This window comes from Benincasa hispida, chromosome 4 (genome assembly GCF_009727055.1).
Source record: "Benincasa hispida cultivar B227 chromosome 4, ASM972705v1, whole genome shotgun sequence".
Taxonomy (NCBI): Eukaryota; Viridiplantae; Streptophyta; class Magnoliopsida; order Cucurbitales; family Cucurbitaceae; genus Benincasa; species Benincasa hispida.
The window spans coordinates 17,492,497-17,512,051 of NC_052352.1; the positions used below are offsets into that span (position 1 = coordinate 17,492,497).

The following is a 19,555-nucleotide window of genomic DNA, read 5'->3' on the forward strand; positions in this document are numbered from 1 at the left end:
ATTAGATTTACTACCTGAACCTGAGACTGTCCTCCCTACCAAATAAGTCCCGTGGATAACATATTATAGGACGAATATCAGGAAGGAAAAAGTGCCACCTGTTGCTTCTCCGACTCCGTTCCATAAGTCAGACCAACATTAGCTCTAGGTACTTATATCCCTACCTCTAATGATATTGATGTTTGTTTTGAGAATGATATGTGTAATATGGGTGAGAATGAAGAAATATTTGACAATACCGACAATTGTACCAAGGACACATTGTGCGATGGAGATGTGGTTAGAAATAACAATTTTAAGGAAACAACTCGAGAAAGTGATAATATTACAACTTTACAAGGAAGGATGAATGTGTGAAAGATTCCTCAGAAAAGGAAACTCTTAAGCAGAATATTGAATGTGGTGAAGGGTCAGATGAGATAAAAAGTCATGATGCCTTCCTCGATCGTGTTATTGCCTTGAGAATAGGTACTAGATCTTGCACGAAGTACCCTATGCACAGTTATTTGTCTTACAGTAATTTGTCCCTCGAGTTCAAGGCTTTTACTATGAGCCTGGATACAATAACGATACCAAGCAGTATACATATGACAATGGAATTCTGATGGCAAGCTACGGTTATGGAGAAAATGGGAGCCCTTGAGAAAAACAACACTTGGGATCGCGCTTCCTAAAGGACACAAGACAGTTGAATGCAAGTGGGTGTTCACCATAAAGTACAAGTCTGATGGAACGATTGATAGGTACAAGGCTAGTTTGGTTGCCAAAGGCTTTGCTCAGACCTTCGGAATAGACTAGTCAGAAACTCTCTAGTTGCAAAGCTAAAAACCGTTCGGGTCCTTTTTTTAGTGGCTGTGAACCAAGACTGACCTTTCTATCAACTTGATGTGAAAAATGTTTTTCTTATTGGTGAGTTAGAAGAAGTTTACATCAGTCATCCCCTGGGTTTTGAGAGTCAGTTTAATCATCGAATCTGTAGACTAGAAAAGTCCCTGTATGGATTGAAACAATCTTCGAGAGCTTGGTTCGACAGATTCACTACCTTCGTGAAGTCTTTAAGGGTACAATCATGGGCACTCAGATCACACTCTGTTCACAAAAAGGTCAGTATCGGGAAAGATTGTGGTTCTCATTGTTTATGTGGATGACATTGTCCTGTCTGGTGATGATGCCACATAAATTATCAGGCTTAAAGAGAAAATGGCTGAGGAGTCCGAAATTAAAGACTTTGGGAAATTGAGGTATTTTCTCAGAATAAAAGTAGCTTGGTCAAAAGAAGGGATTTCAGTTTCTCAATGGAAATACATGCTTGACTTACTTAAAGAGACGGGTATGACTAGATGTAAGCATGTTGATACTCCTGTGGAATTAAATGCTAAATTAGTGATTTGGATAATAGAGTTTTGGTCAATAAAGAAAGATATCAGCGTCTTGTTGGGAAATTAATTTACCTATCCAATACTAGACCGGGCATATCCTACGTAGTCAGTGTAGTTAGTTAATTTATGCAAGCACCTTATGAAGAACATATGAAGGCTGTGGAGCACATCTTGAGATATTTGAAAACTATACCTGGTAAGGGTTTGATGTTCAGGAAATCTGACAAATGGTGCATTAAGTGTACCACGATTCTGACTGGACAAGTTTTGTTGTTGATAGAAAATCAACATCTGGGTACTGCACTTTTGTACGAGGTAATCTCGTTACTTGGAAGAATAAGAAACAAGGAGTGGTTGCCAGAAGCAACGTTGAAGCAGAGTACAGGGTCATGAGTCTAGGAATATGTGAAGAAATCTGGTTGAAGAAAGTCCTGTCGGATCTCTATCGAGATAGTGATCTCTCGATGAAACTCTATTGTGACAATAAGCAGCAATAAGCATCGCGAATAATCCTGTTCAACATGACAGGACAAAACACGTGGAAATTGATAGACACTTCATCAAAGAAAGACGGGACAATGGCAACATTTGTATTCCATACCTTCCTTCCCGTCAACAAGTTGTAGATGTTCTCATAAAAGGGTTACTTCGACAAAGCTTTGATTTTTGTGTTAGCAAATTGGGTCTTATTGACATCTATGTCCCAACTTGAGGGGGAGAGTTGAAAATAGGAGGGTTTAGCCCTAAGGGCATTTTAGTAATTTATCCTTGTTCTATGGTTTTCTATAGTCTATTTTTATGAGTAGCCTCTCCTGTATTCAGTATTATCAAATTAATAAAAGTGTTCTGTATCGTGGTTTTTTCTCCCTGTTCTAGGGTTTTTCATATAAACAAGTGTGTGCTACTATCTTCCTTTCTTCTTTTACTTTCATCAATTATCAAAGCAAGGAAGTTCCAACTGTTCTTGTTTTTAAATCTATATATATATTTTTATTAACATTCGTGGCTGATATTGATAACTTGATCAGTTCATGATTTGAATAAAGTATTACTGTGCCATGAGCTTCATGGCAAACTCATGATTTGTGGACTATGTTTGTTTGGGCCATGTTACGGGAATTGTGGTCTGTGAGAACCTGGTATATTCCATATATATAGAAAAGATGCATTTTTGAACTTGAGATTGTAAATAGAATTACTTTTCTTGGCCTCTATATAGGCTTGTCGGACCAAAGCTTTTGACAATCTTATCTCTTCTATCACTCCTTCGAAACGTCAATATCTCGAGAAAAAAACACCTTTATAGGTAGATATTTTATCCTCCCTTTTTGTTCCCACGTTTTTAAAAAAATGTATTTTCTACAAATAAAGATTCAATGATCATTAGCAAAGCAGGTCTTATTTTGGATACTCGATGCCTTTTCTGTAATCCTTACCCCGTTGGGGTTGTATTAAATTTATTGTTTTCCTTCGTTTTTAATCAATTCAGGTTTTGTTTTCATGAAAAAGTAGTCTGATGAAGTCTCTTTGCTCTCCGTCCTTTTCTCTATTTGAGCAGGTGAATATACGCTTCCGACATCCCCGGAATCCAGTGATTGGAGATAAATTTAGTAGTAGACATGGGCAGAAAGGTGTTTGCTCCCAGCTATGGCCAGATGTTGATATGCCATTTTGTGGAGCTACAGGAATGCGCCCGGATTTGATTATCAATCCCCATGCTTTTCCTTCGAGAATGACAATTGCAATGTTGATGGAGTCTGTCGCTGCTAAGGTAACAATATCCAGAAACGGAGTAGTTAACTTTTTATTTATTCATAAGAAACCTGAAAATATATTGAGAAACCAGAAGGAACAGCCTAATAGCTGGGGTTCCCATATCAACAGCCCCCTCAGTTAATTTAATAATATAAAATGTGTAGTTGGGGGGTTACGGTTGAAAACGAACAATCGGTGTTCTGTTGGGAAGAAAAGAAATTATGATTTCTGCAGTGTTTCTTTGCTTCTTTTGGCATGCCTGTTAAACCATTTTCTTGTAGTTACAGTTCAATCACTTGTGACAGGGAGGATGTTTAAATGGAGAATTTGTTAATGCGACACCGTTTAGGAGTTCTGTTAAGAAGACTAACGTTGGAGATGAAGAGTCAAACGCCGAGACACTTGTTGATGAACTTGGCTCCACGTTAATTAAAAGGGGATTTAATTACCATGGTCTTGAAGTATTGTACAGTGGGGTTTATGGAACAGAGCTAACATGTGAAATTTTTATCGGACCTGTATATTATCAGCGTCTTCGGCACATGGTTTCTGACAAATATCAGGTAACATTTCTTTTAAACATTTTTTAAACATTTTTTTTAAATTTACGATTACTAAATTATTTTTTTCACATTAGCTTCGAGGTCTTAGCATTATTGGCTTTGTGAAGAATGAATTACTACTGGCTTGTTGGGTTACACTGGCGTCATTTTATTCTTAAGATAGATATTTGTTCTAATCTAATATTATTCCATTTCATGCATCCTTGGTAGCGATTAAGGCAGTGCAACGACTTGGGTCAGAATTGGTCTAGATGCTGACGCATAAAAATGTTTTGTGATTAAACCATAATATCTAAAATGGTCAATACATTTCTAAATAGAGAGTTACGTGGCCTAGAATTCCACTGCAATTACTTTTTTTTTTTTTTAATTTTTTATTAACCGTATTCTTGGCATCTTCTACACTACATACTATCATTTATCTAGTTATTAGAAGTAGGGTGAAATTTAACAAAATATTGTATTAATTTGTTGTGATCTACTATGCAATGTTTGGGAATGGTTGTGAAATGATTAAATTCCCTTTTTGTCATTTTCAAAATCACTCCAAAACACGCTTTTAGTCATTCAAAACCAATTTTGATGATATCAAAATGATATTTAAAAGTGCAAAATTAATTATTAAGTGATTAAAGAATGTAAAATTAATTATTATTAATTTTAAGTGATTAAAGACGTGTTTTGGGTTTCAACACGACAAAAGTGATTTTAACAATTTCAAAATCACTCCCGAACAGTGTTGTAATATGGAATTTATACCCTCTGGAGATCCAAAGTCTCAATAGCATATCATTATCTATTTTCACATTCAACACATGCAACAAGATCTGTTTGTGTCAATGTAGGCGCTTGAGACTTTTATCTTGTTAGGAGTTTGAGCATTTCTGATGTTTACATAGACCATCGATTCATTTTTGTGTTGCTATGATCAGGTTCGTTCCACTGGAACTGTGGATCAAGTAACTCGGCAACCCATCAAAGGTAGAAAAAAAGGTGGTGGTATACGTTTTGGTGAAATGGAGCGCGACTCCATGCTAGCACATGGAGCATCGTACTTATTACATGATAGGCTTCATACATGTTCTGATCATCACATTGCTGATGTATGTTCACTTTGCGGTAGCATTCTTACATCATCTATCGTCCAGCCCCAGAAGCGTGCCGTGCGTGAAATTGGTGGGCTTCCCCCGGGGAAGGCTCATAAAAGGGTTACGTGTCATGCTTGCAAAACAAGTAAAGGTATGGAGACAGTGGCAATGCCTTACGTCTTTAAGTACTTGGCTGCAGAGTTGGCAGCGATGAACATAAAAATGACTCTCCAGCTAAGTAGTGGAGCTGCCTGATTTGAAGAATGTTCATGTTTAAGATCTCTTCCTACGGACCTGCTTGTTTCACAAGTGAGATCAGACTCGACCGGTTTAAAAAACACAACTGGGCTGCTCTCGAGTGAAATCCTACAGCACAGCGGTAAATTTATTGCCATGGAGGCGACCAAATTTTGAGTGTGATATTTTCGTTTTAGGGTCTGAGTTATTGTTAGTTCCCATGTTTGTTCTATTGAAAACATGGGCTGACGAGTTCTCTCTTGGTTTCATTTATAATTTTCATTCCATTCCATGAGCCATGGTGTAACATAAACGAATGATTTTGTAACGCCTGATGAATTTATGGATTATAATTTATAGAAAGAGTGTTCCATTATTAGAGTGCTTCTGCTTTATCAGGAACAAACATTTCAACTAGGATTTATCAGAAAATTTGCGGTGGGCTTAGCCCTCATTTGGGATTTATCCACTTATGTTGGATTTATCAATTCGTAATACAATTGGTGTAATCATAATAAGATTTCATTGATTAATTATTGTAAAATGGGTCACCATGACAAAAGTAATTAGATTATTTTTTATCATATTTATTTTGAATAATGAATTTATCTCATCTATTGTTACTATTACAAATAAATGATTAAAGTAAATAGGACAATTTATAATTTTGATATTGTGACAGAAACAATAATAGTAACAGTGTATGGAAGTGGGTTCCAAATCTTAGTACATATACAAAACATAAGTAAACAACACCAAAAGTAATCAAATGAGACCTTTTTTATATTATCATTGATTTATTAAAATTTTTCCCATGATAAATGTAGCCTTAGTACAAAATAATTTGAGTGTTGTATATAATTGATTATATACCAAATTTGAATTGTTTTTTCAATGAAGGGTTCTTAAAATTCCTTTTTGTTTTCTTTTTTTCTTTTTTCAATAAAGACCTCAAAGTTTGCGACCAAGGGTAATTGAGATAAACATTATGCTTGTGTTGAGCTTTGGAAAGTACATATGAAACTAAGGTATGCTAGAAAGTTAAGAAGAATAGTAAAACAAATGATGTAAAAAAATAATGACAAACTTAAAATTCTCACCGTTTTTGTGCTTACATACTATCATCTCAATTGGACTTGGGCACAACTTAGCATGTGATACAGATGGATCTGGGTATTACTTTCTCTTCTTATTTGTGATCAAGTTAAATCTATCCTAGTTGACACTTAGAAACATTAATTGAACTTCTTGAATAATTCTAGGAGCCTAAGTTAATTAAACGTGTATTTCTGTAGCCAGTTTAGAATTTAGATAAACGAGCATGCAATTTTAAAGATCCCACAACTTTTCTATCTAAACTAAAAAAATGAAATCCTACATCCAAATTTACAATTTAGCCCAATCTCCCAATAGTAAATGAAGTAAACATCACTTATACACATTTTGGTTACGATATCATTTTAGTTTGTACTTTGAGCCTTTTTTCATTTTAATTTTTGTACTTTCAAATATCTAGTTTTAGTCTTTTGTAGTTATTCAAATGAAATCCTATATTTTATCGATATTATGATGGTTACGATATCATTTTAGTTTGTACTTTGAATCTTTTTTCATTTTAATTTTTGTAATTTCAAATGTCAGTTTTAGTCTTTGTTGTTAGTTTATTGATTTAAAAAAAACATTTAGTCTTTGGTCTTTATTGACATTTTTTTAAAAAAAATTGTATATTCACAAGCATCTCTCTTGCATGGAGGTTAGTATTATAAATCAACCAATTTCAATAAAAAAATTAACTTTGAAGAGCTAAATTTAAAATTTAATGAAAATACAAAAACTAAAATGGAACAATTGAAAATAGAGAGGTTAAAATGAAATGGATCCTAAATCACTGGACCAAAATAATATTTTAACCTATAAAATATCATAAACATAATGGTAAACAAATATGCACACAACCTATGCTAAACACCTATAATAGATCCCAACCAGTAATAAGTTTATTGTTGATAAACCTTGGTCATTGATAGATCTATTAGATGAGTTTATCTATGATAAACCTTAATTATTAATAATTTCTATCGCTGATATATGTTAAGTAATGATAGATCGATCCCTGACAATTAGGACTTCAAAATATGTTACATATGCAAGTATTTTTAAATTAGGCTAGATTTGTTATTATTTTGTATTAACTTTTCGTATGCGCAATTGCTTTTTAAATAGTCCTCTCATATTATTTCTAAAATTTAATTTGTTGCTTCTACCTTTTTAAATTCGATTTATCCAATAATTTAGAGTAAACAATATTGTAATTTAAACTATATAAAACTTCAAATAGTGATATTATAATCCAAATTGATAATAGATATTAACATTACATTACACCTATTGTACTATTATGCTTAATTTTGTCAGCGTCTAAATTTCACTAATCGGGTACTAAGTGTCTGTTTAATAATGTTCCTGTTTTTTGTTTTTTGTTTCTATTTCTAATTTTTAAGAAATTAACTTGTTTGATAATAATTTTCCTTTTATATTTTAAAATTTGAGAAACATTTCTAAAAATGGAGCCAAATTTAAAAAACTACATAAAATAGATTCCGTTTTCTGTTTCTATTTTAATATTCCGTTTCAATTTGGTCAAATGGTTGGACTTGGCCAACTTGGTTGATAGGTGTCACAATCGCTCTTTCGGAAGCTTCTCTTAGCGATTGTGCGGCACTTGTTCCCGCTCACGAACAAGTCAGCCAACTCGATTACGGACTGCCGATGGCACACCGAGTGCCTCTTGCAACCTCCACCCCCGTTTTAGGGAAAACGGTTTTAGAAAACGGGTTTAGAGAAAAGGTTTTCGTAAGAAGATTTGTGAGTGTGAATAAAGAAAGAAAGATTGTAGTAGACTAGAAAGCAATAAGCAAACACAACGGCTTTATAGAGTACTACCCCGGGTATGAGGAAATGATGGTTAGTCTTATCCCATATAGTGATTCTGAACAAAAAGCCAACTGGCGCCCTTGCATATGCAAAAAGGGCGAGTGGTCACTTACAACGAAAATGTAAATAAAGCAAGCTAACTAAACTATACAATAGAGGATATGAAAGTAAGTTAGAAGGGGGTTGGATTGGGCATGCGGCCATGGGCAACAGGCCCTGGACAAGCATGACCGTTACATTCTCCCCCACTTAATTGGTTGACGTCCCCGTCAACCGACCTTGTTCAAAACCTGCAAATGGCTGGAGCTGCATTCTTCAAGTCTTCGGCCCGCTCCCAACTAATCTCTTCGTCGGGGAGACCCTTCCATTTCACTAAGAACTCTGTCAGTTCTCGTCTGGGTCTTCCAATACGGCGCGTACGTTTATCCAGGATTTGTGCAACTTCTTTCTCAGCAGAACTCTTCATCGTGACCGGTGGGCGCCTTAGCATGTTTCGCTGTTCATTCCTCGGATCGGGATGATAGGGCTTCAGGATACTCACATGGATGACAGGATGAATCTTCATCCATGAGGGTAACGGAACCCTGTATGAGGTTCTCCCGACTTCTCAATTACCTCCACTGGACCTTCATATTTCCTTACTAGCCGTTGGTCTCTCTGGCCTCGGAAACGAAACTGTTCGGTCGTAGCTTGATCAGGACCTTGTCCTCAGCTTGAAACTCAAGGGCCCTCCGCTTCTTATCAGCCCACTTCTTCATCTCTTCGATGCTCTTTCTAGGTAGGCGCGAGCGATCTCAGAGGTTTTTGCTCCACTCTTTAGTGAAGTTATGTGCCTGAGGACTTTTGCCTGCATAAGGGTGGTCCACCAAGTGTGGCATGAGTGGCTGTCTGCCGCACACCACTTCGAAGGGCGTTTTTCCAGTCGCGGAACTCTGTTGGCTATTGAAGCTGAACTGAGCCACATCTAACAACTGGATCCAGTTTTCTGCCTAGCGTCGATAAAGTGACGCAGATATTCCTCGAGCATACTGTTGAAGCGTTCCGTCTGACCGTCAGTTTGGGGATGATAGCTAGAGGAGATATTCAGTGATGATCCCAAATATTCTGAACAATTCTGTCTAGAATGTCCCAGTGAATCTTTCGTCCCGATCGCTAACAATGCTCATGGGGACACCCATAATTTCACGATGTGTTTGAAGAACAAGCTGAGCAGTCATCACGGCTGTGCACATTTCGCGTTGGGACGAACGTGGCATATTTCGAGAACCGGTCGATGATAACAAGGATCGATTCAAACTCTCCCACCTTGGGCAAATGGGTGATGAAGTCGAGAGACACATTCTCCCATGGTCTAGAGGGCACAGGTAGGGGTTCCAGCAAACCCGCTAATTTCGTCCTTTCAACCTTATCTTGTTGGCAGAAACAGGCAAGTCTTGGTAAAATTGCATGACATCGTCTCGAAGACTTGGCCAATAGTAGCCTTGCTTCAGAAGGGCATAAGTCCTCTGCCAACCATTATGTCCTGCCCACGGTGTGTCGTGACACTCCTTCATCAGCGACCTTCGTAACTCCCCGGATCTGGGGATGTAAAGGCGATTGCCTTTGATGTATAGTAGATCATCTTCCACCAGAACTGGCGTGTCTTCCCCTCTCTGGCCAACTGTAAGATGGCCTGCGCCGCTGTGTCATTTGTCAAATGAGTTTTGACAGTTTCTCGTACTGTTGCACTCAACGTACTTGCTTGTAGGCGGGCGAACATGCACAGGGCCGCATGTTCGCTCTTTCGGCTAAGAGCATCAGCCGTTGGTTGCTTTTCCCCGGTCTATGTTCGAATTGAAAGTCGAACTCCGCTAGACATTCTGCCACCGGTGCCTGTTTCGACGACAACTTCGGTTGGTTGAAGAAGTGGCAAATGGAGTTGTGTGTCGGTCTTGACCACGAACTTGGCCCCCAAGAGATACTGTCTCCAGGCCCTCAAGCAGTGAACTACTGCTAACATCTCTTTCTCGGAGGCGGCATACCTCCGTTCGGCATCATTTAGTTTTCTACTCTCATACGCGATGGGGTGTCCGTCTTGGAGGAGAACACCGCCAACGCGAAGTCAGAAGCATCAGTCTCTACTTCCAATGGCTTGGTCACGTCGGCAATTCCGAGGACCGCCCCCTCAATCATCACTTTCTTCAAGGCCTCAAAGGCGGCTTGACATTCAGGAGTCCAGCTCCATTGGCTATCCTTCTTCAACAGTTCGGTTAATGGCCCTGTTCTTCTCGAGAATCCTTCTACGAACCGCCTATAGTAGTTGGCTAGTCCGAGGAAGGATCGTAATTCGGTCACGGATGACGGTACCCTCCAGTCTCTAATTGCGGCCACCTTGCCTCTTCCATACCAATCCGACCAACTCAATCACGGTGGCGAGGAAATTTATGCGCTCTTGGGCAAAGGAGCATTCTCTCTCTTTACATACAACTGATTTCTCCTCAGCTTTTCAAAGACTAGTTGGAGGTGATGCCGATGGTCCTCTAGCGAGGCACTATAGACCACAATGTCATCAAAGATACACTACGACGAATTTGTCGAGGTATTCGTGAAACACTTGGTTCATTAGGTACAGAACGTTGCTGGGGCATGGTGAGGCAAAAGGCATCACGAGGAATTCGAAGGCTCCATATCTCGTGACACAGGTCGTCTTAGGTTCGTCTCCTTCAGCAATCGAACCTGATAATATCCAGACCGTAGGTCCAGCTTCGAGAAATATTAGCACCGTGAAACTGATCAAATAAGTCAGTGATGATAGGAAGGGGATATTTTTGCGGACGGTGAGCTTATTCAAGGCCCGATAGTCGATGCACAACCGGAGGCTCCCATCCTTCTTCTTCTGGAACAGTACTGGGGCTCCATAAGGAGCCTTTGCCAGTCTAATAAATCCTGCCTCTAACAACTCGTCTACCTGTTTCCGAAGCTCAGCCAATTCTGGCGGGGCCATCCGATATGCATTCTTGGCAGGCGGCTTTGCCCCTGGCAACAACTCAATCTCATGGTCAATCCCCCTTCGTGGGGCAAGGACTTGGGCAGGCTTTTCGGCATGACGTCTCGATACTCTTCCAAGACAAATAGAACGTCTTGGGGATCTCCTCTTCAGTGGACTCAACTGATTCTATCGGGATGGCCATGAACGTGGGTTCGTCGTGGGCCAGGCCCCTCTTCAATTGGAGGGCTGAAATCATTCTCACCCCATTTGGCTGCTTGATATTGGCTTGGACTACGGTCGGTGTAGATCCGGTAATGACTAAGCATTTGGCGAGGGGCATTGGTATGACTTTATGTTCAAGCAGAAATTCCATCCCCAGTACCACGTCGAAATCATCCATCTTGACAATTACGAAGTCAACGAAGCCCTTCCAGTCTCCTAACTTCACGGAGTTCTCTTCGCTATCCGCTAATTGGTAGGGCTGCGGAATTCACAGCTTTCATCTTCCCTGCATCTCTTTCCCAATTCAGTTCAGGCGGCGAGCTTCCCTTTCAGCCATGAAGTTATGGGTAGCCCCAGAGTCAACCATAGTGGTTTTGCCCGATCTTTGGTTGACCCAAGCGTCTACATACATGAGACCTTTCTCTAGTGGCTCGTCGCCTTTCCCATATTCTTCTGAAGTGCAGATAGGAATTTCAATGCCCCCATCCTGGGATTCTCAATTTCTGCCGCTGGCTCGGTTATCGTCTCTTCAGTTCAGCCTTGTCTTCGGAGGTAGAGGCCAATGTGGCTTGAAAAGCATTAAACGCAGTTCGATTTGGACATTCGCCCGCCCTGTGTGGCCCTCTACATATGAAACAAGATAGGGGGCGATTGTAATTGTTATGCTGTTGTGGCGGCCCCTGCCAGTTGTTTCCTGATCTCGGTTGGGATGATTTGCGGTCCCCCCTGTGTTCTTGTCTCCTCCCCAGGTCTGGGAGGACTGGAACGGTTGTTTCTGTTTCCCCCATTGGAGGAAGTTGATTGTTTCCTCACATCTTGTGAGTCAGTGCTAAGGTCGTACAGCCGTTCAGCTGCCGCATAAGAAGAGGGGAGATCCTGTACTCTCTGTTCATATAGTTTTGATTTTGCCCACGGTTTCAGCCCTTCCACAAAGCAAAGACCTTGTCTTTTTCAGACATATCTCGTATGTCCAACATGAGTCCTACAAACTGTTTTACATAGTCCCTGATGTTACCTGTTTGCTTTAGCTCTCGGAGTTTTCGTCGAGCCAAGATCTCGACATTTTCAGGGAGAAACTGCGAACGAAGTTCTTGTTTCAATCTATCCCAAGTATCAATAGTGCAGCGTCTTTCCTGTATGTCTGTAAATCGTGATCTCCACCATAGTTTCGCATCTTCAACTAGATGCATCGTTGCTATTGTGACTTTCGACTCTTCAGTCACTGTGTTCGTCGCCTTGAAGTATTGCTCAAGGTCGAAGATAAAATTTTCCAGGGCTTTCGCTTCTCGACCCCACAGAAGGGTTTCGGTTCTGGGATTTTTATTCGGCTCACTGCCATTGCTCCCCCAGGTGGGGCTTGGTTCCCTACCGCTCGGATGGTGAGATTCACCCTAGCACTCACATCCGCTATCTCGGCTCTGACGACATCCAGGACCGATCGAAAGTCTTCAGAATAATCGGTTACCATCTGAAGTATTGCTTTTTGGGAGCTGTCCAGCTCTTCGACACGCTCCTCTATGTGGGCAACAGAGCCCGAGGAGCTATCGCCTCGTTCAAAGCTGCCGGACCGTACTGTCTTGGTCTCGATGGTCTCTACCCTCATCATCAATTCTCTGACGGGTAATCCGTCTAGGCGGCTCTACCACGCATCAATTCCATCAGCTTTCTCGGCAACTTCTTGTAGCCGAGTCTCAAGAAAACAAACATTATCTGGGACCTCTCTCAGGTAGAGCATTTGTTCTTCCATCTCTACCAATCTATCCACATGGGACTTGTTCAGGTTCTTCGTCGCCGACATGATCACTGATCTTCCCTCTATAAGCCAACCTGGCTCTGATACCAACTGTCACAATCGCTCTTTCGGAAGCTTCTCTTAGCGATTGTGCGGCACTTGTTCCGCTCACGAACAAGTCAGCCAACTCGATTACGGACTGCCGATGGCACACCGAGTGCCTCTTACAACCTCCACCCCCGTTTTAGGGAAAACGGTTTTTAGAAAACGGGTTTAGAGAAAAGGTTTTCGTAAGAAGATTTGTGAGTGTGAATAAAGAAAGAAAGATTGTAGTAGACTAGAAAGCAATAAGCAACAACAACGGCTTTATAGAGTACTACTCCGGGTATGAGGAAATGATGGTTAGTCTTATCCCATATAGTGCATTCTGAACAAAAAGCCAACTGACGCCCTTGCATATGCAAAAGGGCGAGTGGTCACTTACAACGAAAATGTAAATAAAGCAAGCTAACTAAACTAATACAATAGAGGATATGAAAGTAAGCTAGAAGGGGGTTGGATTGGGCATGCGGCCATGGGCAACAGGCCCTGGACAAGCATGACCGTTACAATAGGCGTGTTTGAGGACATGTTAAGGCTTCGCCGACTGTTTGAATTTCAGGTAAGACAAACTTTATTTTTCTCCTTTATTTTCTGCATTAATTTTGCTATATTTTTATATTTTATTATTCTATTTTTCTTTATTAATTTATTTATATTAATATGTTACTTTAATTATTTGTTCAAAATTTTCAAGATTTAGATTTATATATTATTTTAATTTTAAATCTCTAATACTTATATTAATATATTATTTCAAATTTAAAATTTCAAATTATATATTTGAATATCTTTTGAATTTTAAATTTTGCAACATCATATTTATATTATTTTAATTTTTGATTTTTTTTTTAGTAAATTTGAAATCAATTAGGATCTCACAATATATAAATATGTTAATTAAAATATTCCCTTAGCTTCACTGATAATAATATAATTGAATTAGATTTGAGTTGACATCATTCAAGATAATAAATCAAGTGAGAAATAGCATTACAAATCAAATTGAGCAACATTTAAAAATAGAATTTATTTATATTTGATAATGTAAAATTTTTGAAATCAATTTTTAAATATTTTAATGCATGTTAAATAATATATATATATATAATATATATATATATATATATATATATATATATATATATAATATATATATATATATATATATATATTGGAGAAGCATGTTATATATTTTTTATTTTATTTAATTAAAGGGGGATTTTCAAAAATAGCAAAATAGGAGAACAATTTACACAAAATAGCAAAATTTAATCATCTTCCCTTTCTCCATTTTTCTCCTTCTCCATTTTCGGTCCTCCTCTAACCCACACACTTTCTTCTTCAATCCGATCTTGATCTTGCTGGAAGGTACCAATGCGCAACGGAAGACACCAGCATCCATAAGCACTTTAATTCATTAATTTTGACAGAAAAAAAACATGTTTCAATAGAAATAAAGGATTTCATGACATACCTTTGAAAAACTTCCTTTAAGCTTTAAACCAGCTGCAAATCTTGTAGTAGACCACCCCAAGATCTTTCCGGTGCTTAAGATTGAGTAGTGAGACTCAAAATAAGTTGGAATTAAGGGAATTTGGAGAAGCTCACAGTAGAAACCCAGCAGAAGAACTCTCACGAATTTTTCAGAAAAATTGTTCGGTTGCATTCCCTTCAAAACATTCCAATCTCTTCAATATATTGCAGACATTTATGCAAAGAGATTTGCTGTATGAGATGCTGCTTGGAGTTAATGAAGAGTTTAAGGTGGTTTGTTTGTGTAGTAGGAAGAAGAAAATAGAAAATAAATTTTCCAACTTTGTGTTTTTCTTTTCTTTTTCAATTTTATCAAAATTGATTTCATAAATAAATTTTATTTAATAAAACTGAAAATATTATTACTTTTACAAAATTAATTTCATAAATTAATTTTCTTTAATAAAATTAATAGATAATTATTTAAACAATTTAAATAATTCTAATTAATTTAACATCAAATATTAAATTAATTTTTACACAATTCTATCTTCAAATATTTAAATAATATTTAAATATTATTTCGCCAATTTCAATTAATTCTAATTTGAACACTTCAAATTAACTTATCACGCTATTCTAGAGTTAATCCATTTACGAGCTAGTAGAGAGACCTCGCAGACCAACAGATCATGGACTCCAACAATCCGAGATTAATCGGCTAAACTCATTAGACCGATCTAACCCCCATTCGTTAACTAATGGGTGATCCACTAAAGCCTACATAACCGAACTCCAGATATATTATGTCCACTCGATATAACCATGATTAGTAAGTTAACCCTTCACAGGTTGCTTGTAATAACGGTTGGGTCGAATATCTGTTTTACCCTCGAAATTACCTCTTGTTCCTTAAGTCCCACTGATCCCCTAATGAACTGTTGATTTGTGATCCAATCAACAAATCGAATCCCTCTCAGGCCAATGAGAGGGTGAGACCTCTTGTTCAAGACCTATAATCAGCACTTGAAGGGAATAACCTCTCTACTACCCCTAATCAGGTAGGAGTGAATTCCCTCTTGTATCCTATGTTCCCAGCTATTCATTCGGTCTTATCCCCAAAATGGTAAGCTTATTGAGCAGAGGCAGTTTCTCACAGTTTACAGATCAAAGGATAATCTCGAACAAACAAGAGTTCATATTTAGCTCAGGATTAAGGTTCAGTTACCTAGGTCATTGCTTTGAAATAGTCAGTCTTAAACAATAAACAACGTTATAAAGTAAGAGTGACTGGTTTCGTGGTCCAAACTTGCACAAAACTCATTTGTACAGGACGCCCCCATTCCTCATGTCCCAATATGAACGAATTAGGATCCCTTCATTTGTAACACTTTACAACTCTTTGTAACAACTAAAGAGTAAGCCGCATCCAATAGTGTTACCAAAATAAGGTACCCAACCTTATTCATATATTATAGATCATCTTAATTATTTACTCGAATCTGATCCACTTGTATATCTCTACATAAAGTTCAAGTACTCATATAATAGTCAAGGGACTTTAGTTTATTGGATTTCTAAAAACAATATATTCAATAACAATTTTATTGAATTTTCAGAATAAGTTTTATTATTTACAAAGAGTTTTAGGACATAAAACCCAACAGATCTCTCTCTCCAACCTACACTGTAATGTCTAGCAGGCACCACACTCATATCCAATTGATCCACTGTCATTTGGGTTTACATCGCAGATTTGGTCGTACGTCATCAACGGTGATTCGATTTTTCTCTCTCTACCTGATTCACTCTCTCTTCCTCTAACTCTTAGATCCATGCAACCCAACCCTCGTCACCACTGTCTTGTCGCTGCTAGCGCTAAAGTTCATCGGATTTTTGGCCATTAGGGGTAAGATTTGGGTCTTTTTGGTTAACTTTGTTGGGTTTTTTTAAACACCCATTAAGTTTTGGTATTAAAATTGATTCACCCCATGAGGTTGGATCCTAGATTTGAGTTTTTGTTGCTTTTAGATAGTTGTGATAAATATTGTTATCAATGTCTATCACTGATAAACGCTGATGGAAGTTTATTATTGATAGAGGCTAATAGAAGTCTATCATTGATACTATCAGTGATAGAAACTAATACAAGTTTATTACCGATAGACGCTGGTAGAAGTCCATCAATGTCTATTAATGATAGAAACTGATAGAAGTCTATAATTGATAAAGGCGAATAGAAGTCTTTCAATATCTATTAGTGATAAAAATTGATCGAAGTCTATCATTGATACTATAGTGATTGAAATTGATACAAGCCTATCAATGATCCCCAACCCAAAATGTAAGGGTTGGATTGGATTAGTTTTGTTCTTGAATTGGGTTGAGTTAAACTTTTTCTATTTTGTTGGGTTGGGTTGGGTTGTGAGTTGACTAAAATAAAATTTGGATTGACCAAACTAGACCTGAATTTTATATATATGAATAAAATATATACATATATACCTATATATATTTATCTTTGTTTAAAGTTCAATAAATTTGTGTTGATTAATGTGTGAATTTTTAATATTTTTTCTTTTAAACCTGTTATGATATTTGTCTGTCTAAAGTTTATAATAAATATCATAAATATTTGGTATTTAACATTTGAATTTTATGAGATTTTAGTTATTAGTCTATTTTATATATTTTTAATTAAAAATAAAAATAAATTATAACCCAACAACCCAACCCAACCTTTTAGGATTGGGTTGGGTTGAAGACTTTACTTAGATCTTTTAGATTGCCGACCCAACCAACCTGAATTTTTGAATTGGTCCAAAAAACACCCTCAACCTAACCCATGAATTTTTTCTATCTGTGAAAAGTTTCCTCAATTAAATTATATTTAAACTATAAAAAAAAAAGAAACAAGAAACAAGAAATAGTTATCAAACAAATTTCTATGTTTCTTTTTTTTTAAAAAAAACAAAAATAGTTATAAAAAACATATTCCTGTTTTTAGTTCTAAAAAATAAAAAAAAAAGAAACAAGAAAAAAAAAAAATAAGAACATGAAACGAGACCTTTATCAAACGGGACCTAATTTACCTCAACGTACTCTTTCATTTTCAAACTCAAAAGAAGCTTCAACTTATAATAAACAAAAAAGACCGCAATTTGAAATTAAAGGTCCTTTTGGTAGAGGATAAAGGAAAGAATTTCAGGTGACTTCAATAATTTAGAGGTGACATTCTAATCTACATAGTTCAAACTTGTACATGAAAATTTAAATACAGTCTCGATTACTAAGTTCTATTAATTTTATTTATTTACAAATAGTCATACAAGTGAAAGCTAGTTGAGGTAATTCGAGTATAGCCCTGAATGATAATAACAGGGATTGCAAATTGAACCCCTACCTTCACAATTTTGGAGCCAAATAATAATAACACCAACAATAAATTTTGTTTTGATTTTTTTTTTTTTTTTAAAGAATTAAAAGTCTAGGAAAAATAAGATTAAATTTGAAACCATGGATAAACAAATAATTTCGTAATGATATTATCAAAGTATCCATCTTATTAGTTTAAAAACTACTTCAATCTCTGTATTTTTTGTTTTGGTTCATATACTTTCAAATTATTTATTTTGATACCTATATTTTCAACTTTGATTCATTTTGATCCATGTAATTTACCAATGTTCATTTTAGTCTGGATACTTTTAACTTTAATTTATTGTGGTCCTTACTTTTAAAAAGTTGTCATTTTGGCCTTCATTTTCACTTTTAAATGATAAAAATGGTCACTTTATTGAAAGTTCAAAGACCAAAAAACCAAAGTTGAAAGTCAAGGACCAAAATGAATATTTTTAAAGTAATAAGGATCAAAATGAATCAAAGTTGAAAGTATAAGAACTAAAATGAACAAAAACCAAAACTAAAAAGTCCAAAGTAGTATTTAAACCCATCAAATAAGATGCTACCCATGTTTGTATATTTTAACTACTTTGCTAAAAAGAAAACAAATGATTTCTTTGAGATAAATTTTGAAGTATTCATATACCAACCATACTTGATAACCAAGTAAAATATGCATAATTCTATTAAAATAAGCATAGTGGTTATCAATCTCGAAGTCATAGGTTTGATTCCTCCTTTCCCGCATATTGTCAATATATATATATATAATTCTTCAAGCACTGTGGAACCACTCATGCAGTCTTTATATGATGAAACAACTAAAACAGCTAAAATTAGCAATCAAGGAACATTCTCACAAAAGGGAAAAGAAAAAGAGAAGAAAAAACAAAACAAATCTGCTTTTCTTCTATTATCAACAAGGTATAAAGAATATGTAGACATTATTGTACATTACATCACCCCCTAAGACACCTGAAAAACTGTTGTCGTCTAAAAAGAATTGATCTAATATAAGCATCTACTTAACAGAACAAAATACCAAACCACCCTTTTCAGATATCCAGACCTTACTACCATTTCAGCTCTCTAATTGTTCCAATACCAACCTTATTAAGCACAAACATAAAAGACGAATCATAATTGGGGGACACAAAACATACCTTTTCTCACTATGGAGACCTGTGCAGTTCTAAGTAATCTGCTTCGCTTCTGGGTCTTCTACCAATATCGACGTTACTACTATGAAAAAGCGCTCTGATCATTTGATTCAGGGTATATGCCAATCAGCCGACAGAACTTGTTCTTCTTTTTCATCTCTATACTTTTCTTTTTGTTTTCTTATCATCTTTCCCTACCCCCAAGTGAATGAATGTCATGAGCGTAATTCATCGTCAAATCTCATCACATGGAATCAAAACTATTTAACACGAAATTCATGCCTAAACACAGTCAGGTTTTGAGTGAACTTGTCCCTGTTCTTTGAATCCAAACTTCGCGTTACATCTGCCATTAGTTTTTCGAAACAGATGGAAAGGCGAGGGTGTTGATCCGCGGCCTGCATTTTGACACAACAAATGATCATTAGAAAGGTCAGTTTCAATTTTAGTTTTTAACTTTTTTCCTTCTCACCCACATACAGGAGAGCTGGAATTAAAGTTACCTTGCACATTCTTCAGAAAGAAAGAAAAGATCACCAA

The 19,555-nt window shown here is 36.9% G+C and overlaps 2 protein-coding genes across 11 annotated transcripts in view; one reads left to right on the top strand and one right to left on the bottom strand.

Moving 5' to 3' along the window:
• Window positions 1-5,401, top strand: part of LOC120076319 (DNA-directed RNA polymerase I subunit 2) — a 44,447-nt gene extending 39,046 nt beyond the window's left edge. For all 3 annotated transcript variants that reach the window (XM_039030093.1, XM_039030094.1, XM_039030095.1), the window contains 3 exons: window positions 2,938-3,150; window positions 3,440-3,697; window positions 4,630-5,401. In XM_039030093.1, coding sequence (XP_038886021.1) covers window positions 2,938-3,150; window positions 3,440-3,697; window positions 4,630-5,040 — 882 coding nt within the window. In that variant the 3' untranslated portion in view covers window positions 5,041-5,401. The remainder of the gene's footprint in view (window positions 1-2,937; window positions 3,151-3,439; window positions 3,698-4,629) is intronic.
• A 13,334-nt stretch (window positions 5,402-18,735) lies between these two features.
• LOC120076320 (exportin-7) overlaps window positions 18,736-19,555 on the bottom strand; it is an 89,737-nt gene continuing 88,917 nt past the window's right edge. For all 8 annotated transcript variants that reach the window (XM_039030102.1, XM_039030103.1, XM_039030100.1 and 5 more), the window contains one exon: window positions 18,736-19,413. In XM_039030102.1, the coding sequence (XP_038886030.1) occupies window positions 19,276-19,413 (138 nt within the window). In that variant the 3' untranslated portion in view covers window positions 18,736-19,275. The remainder of the gene's footprint in view (window positions 19,414-19,555) is intronic.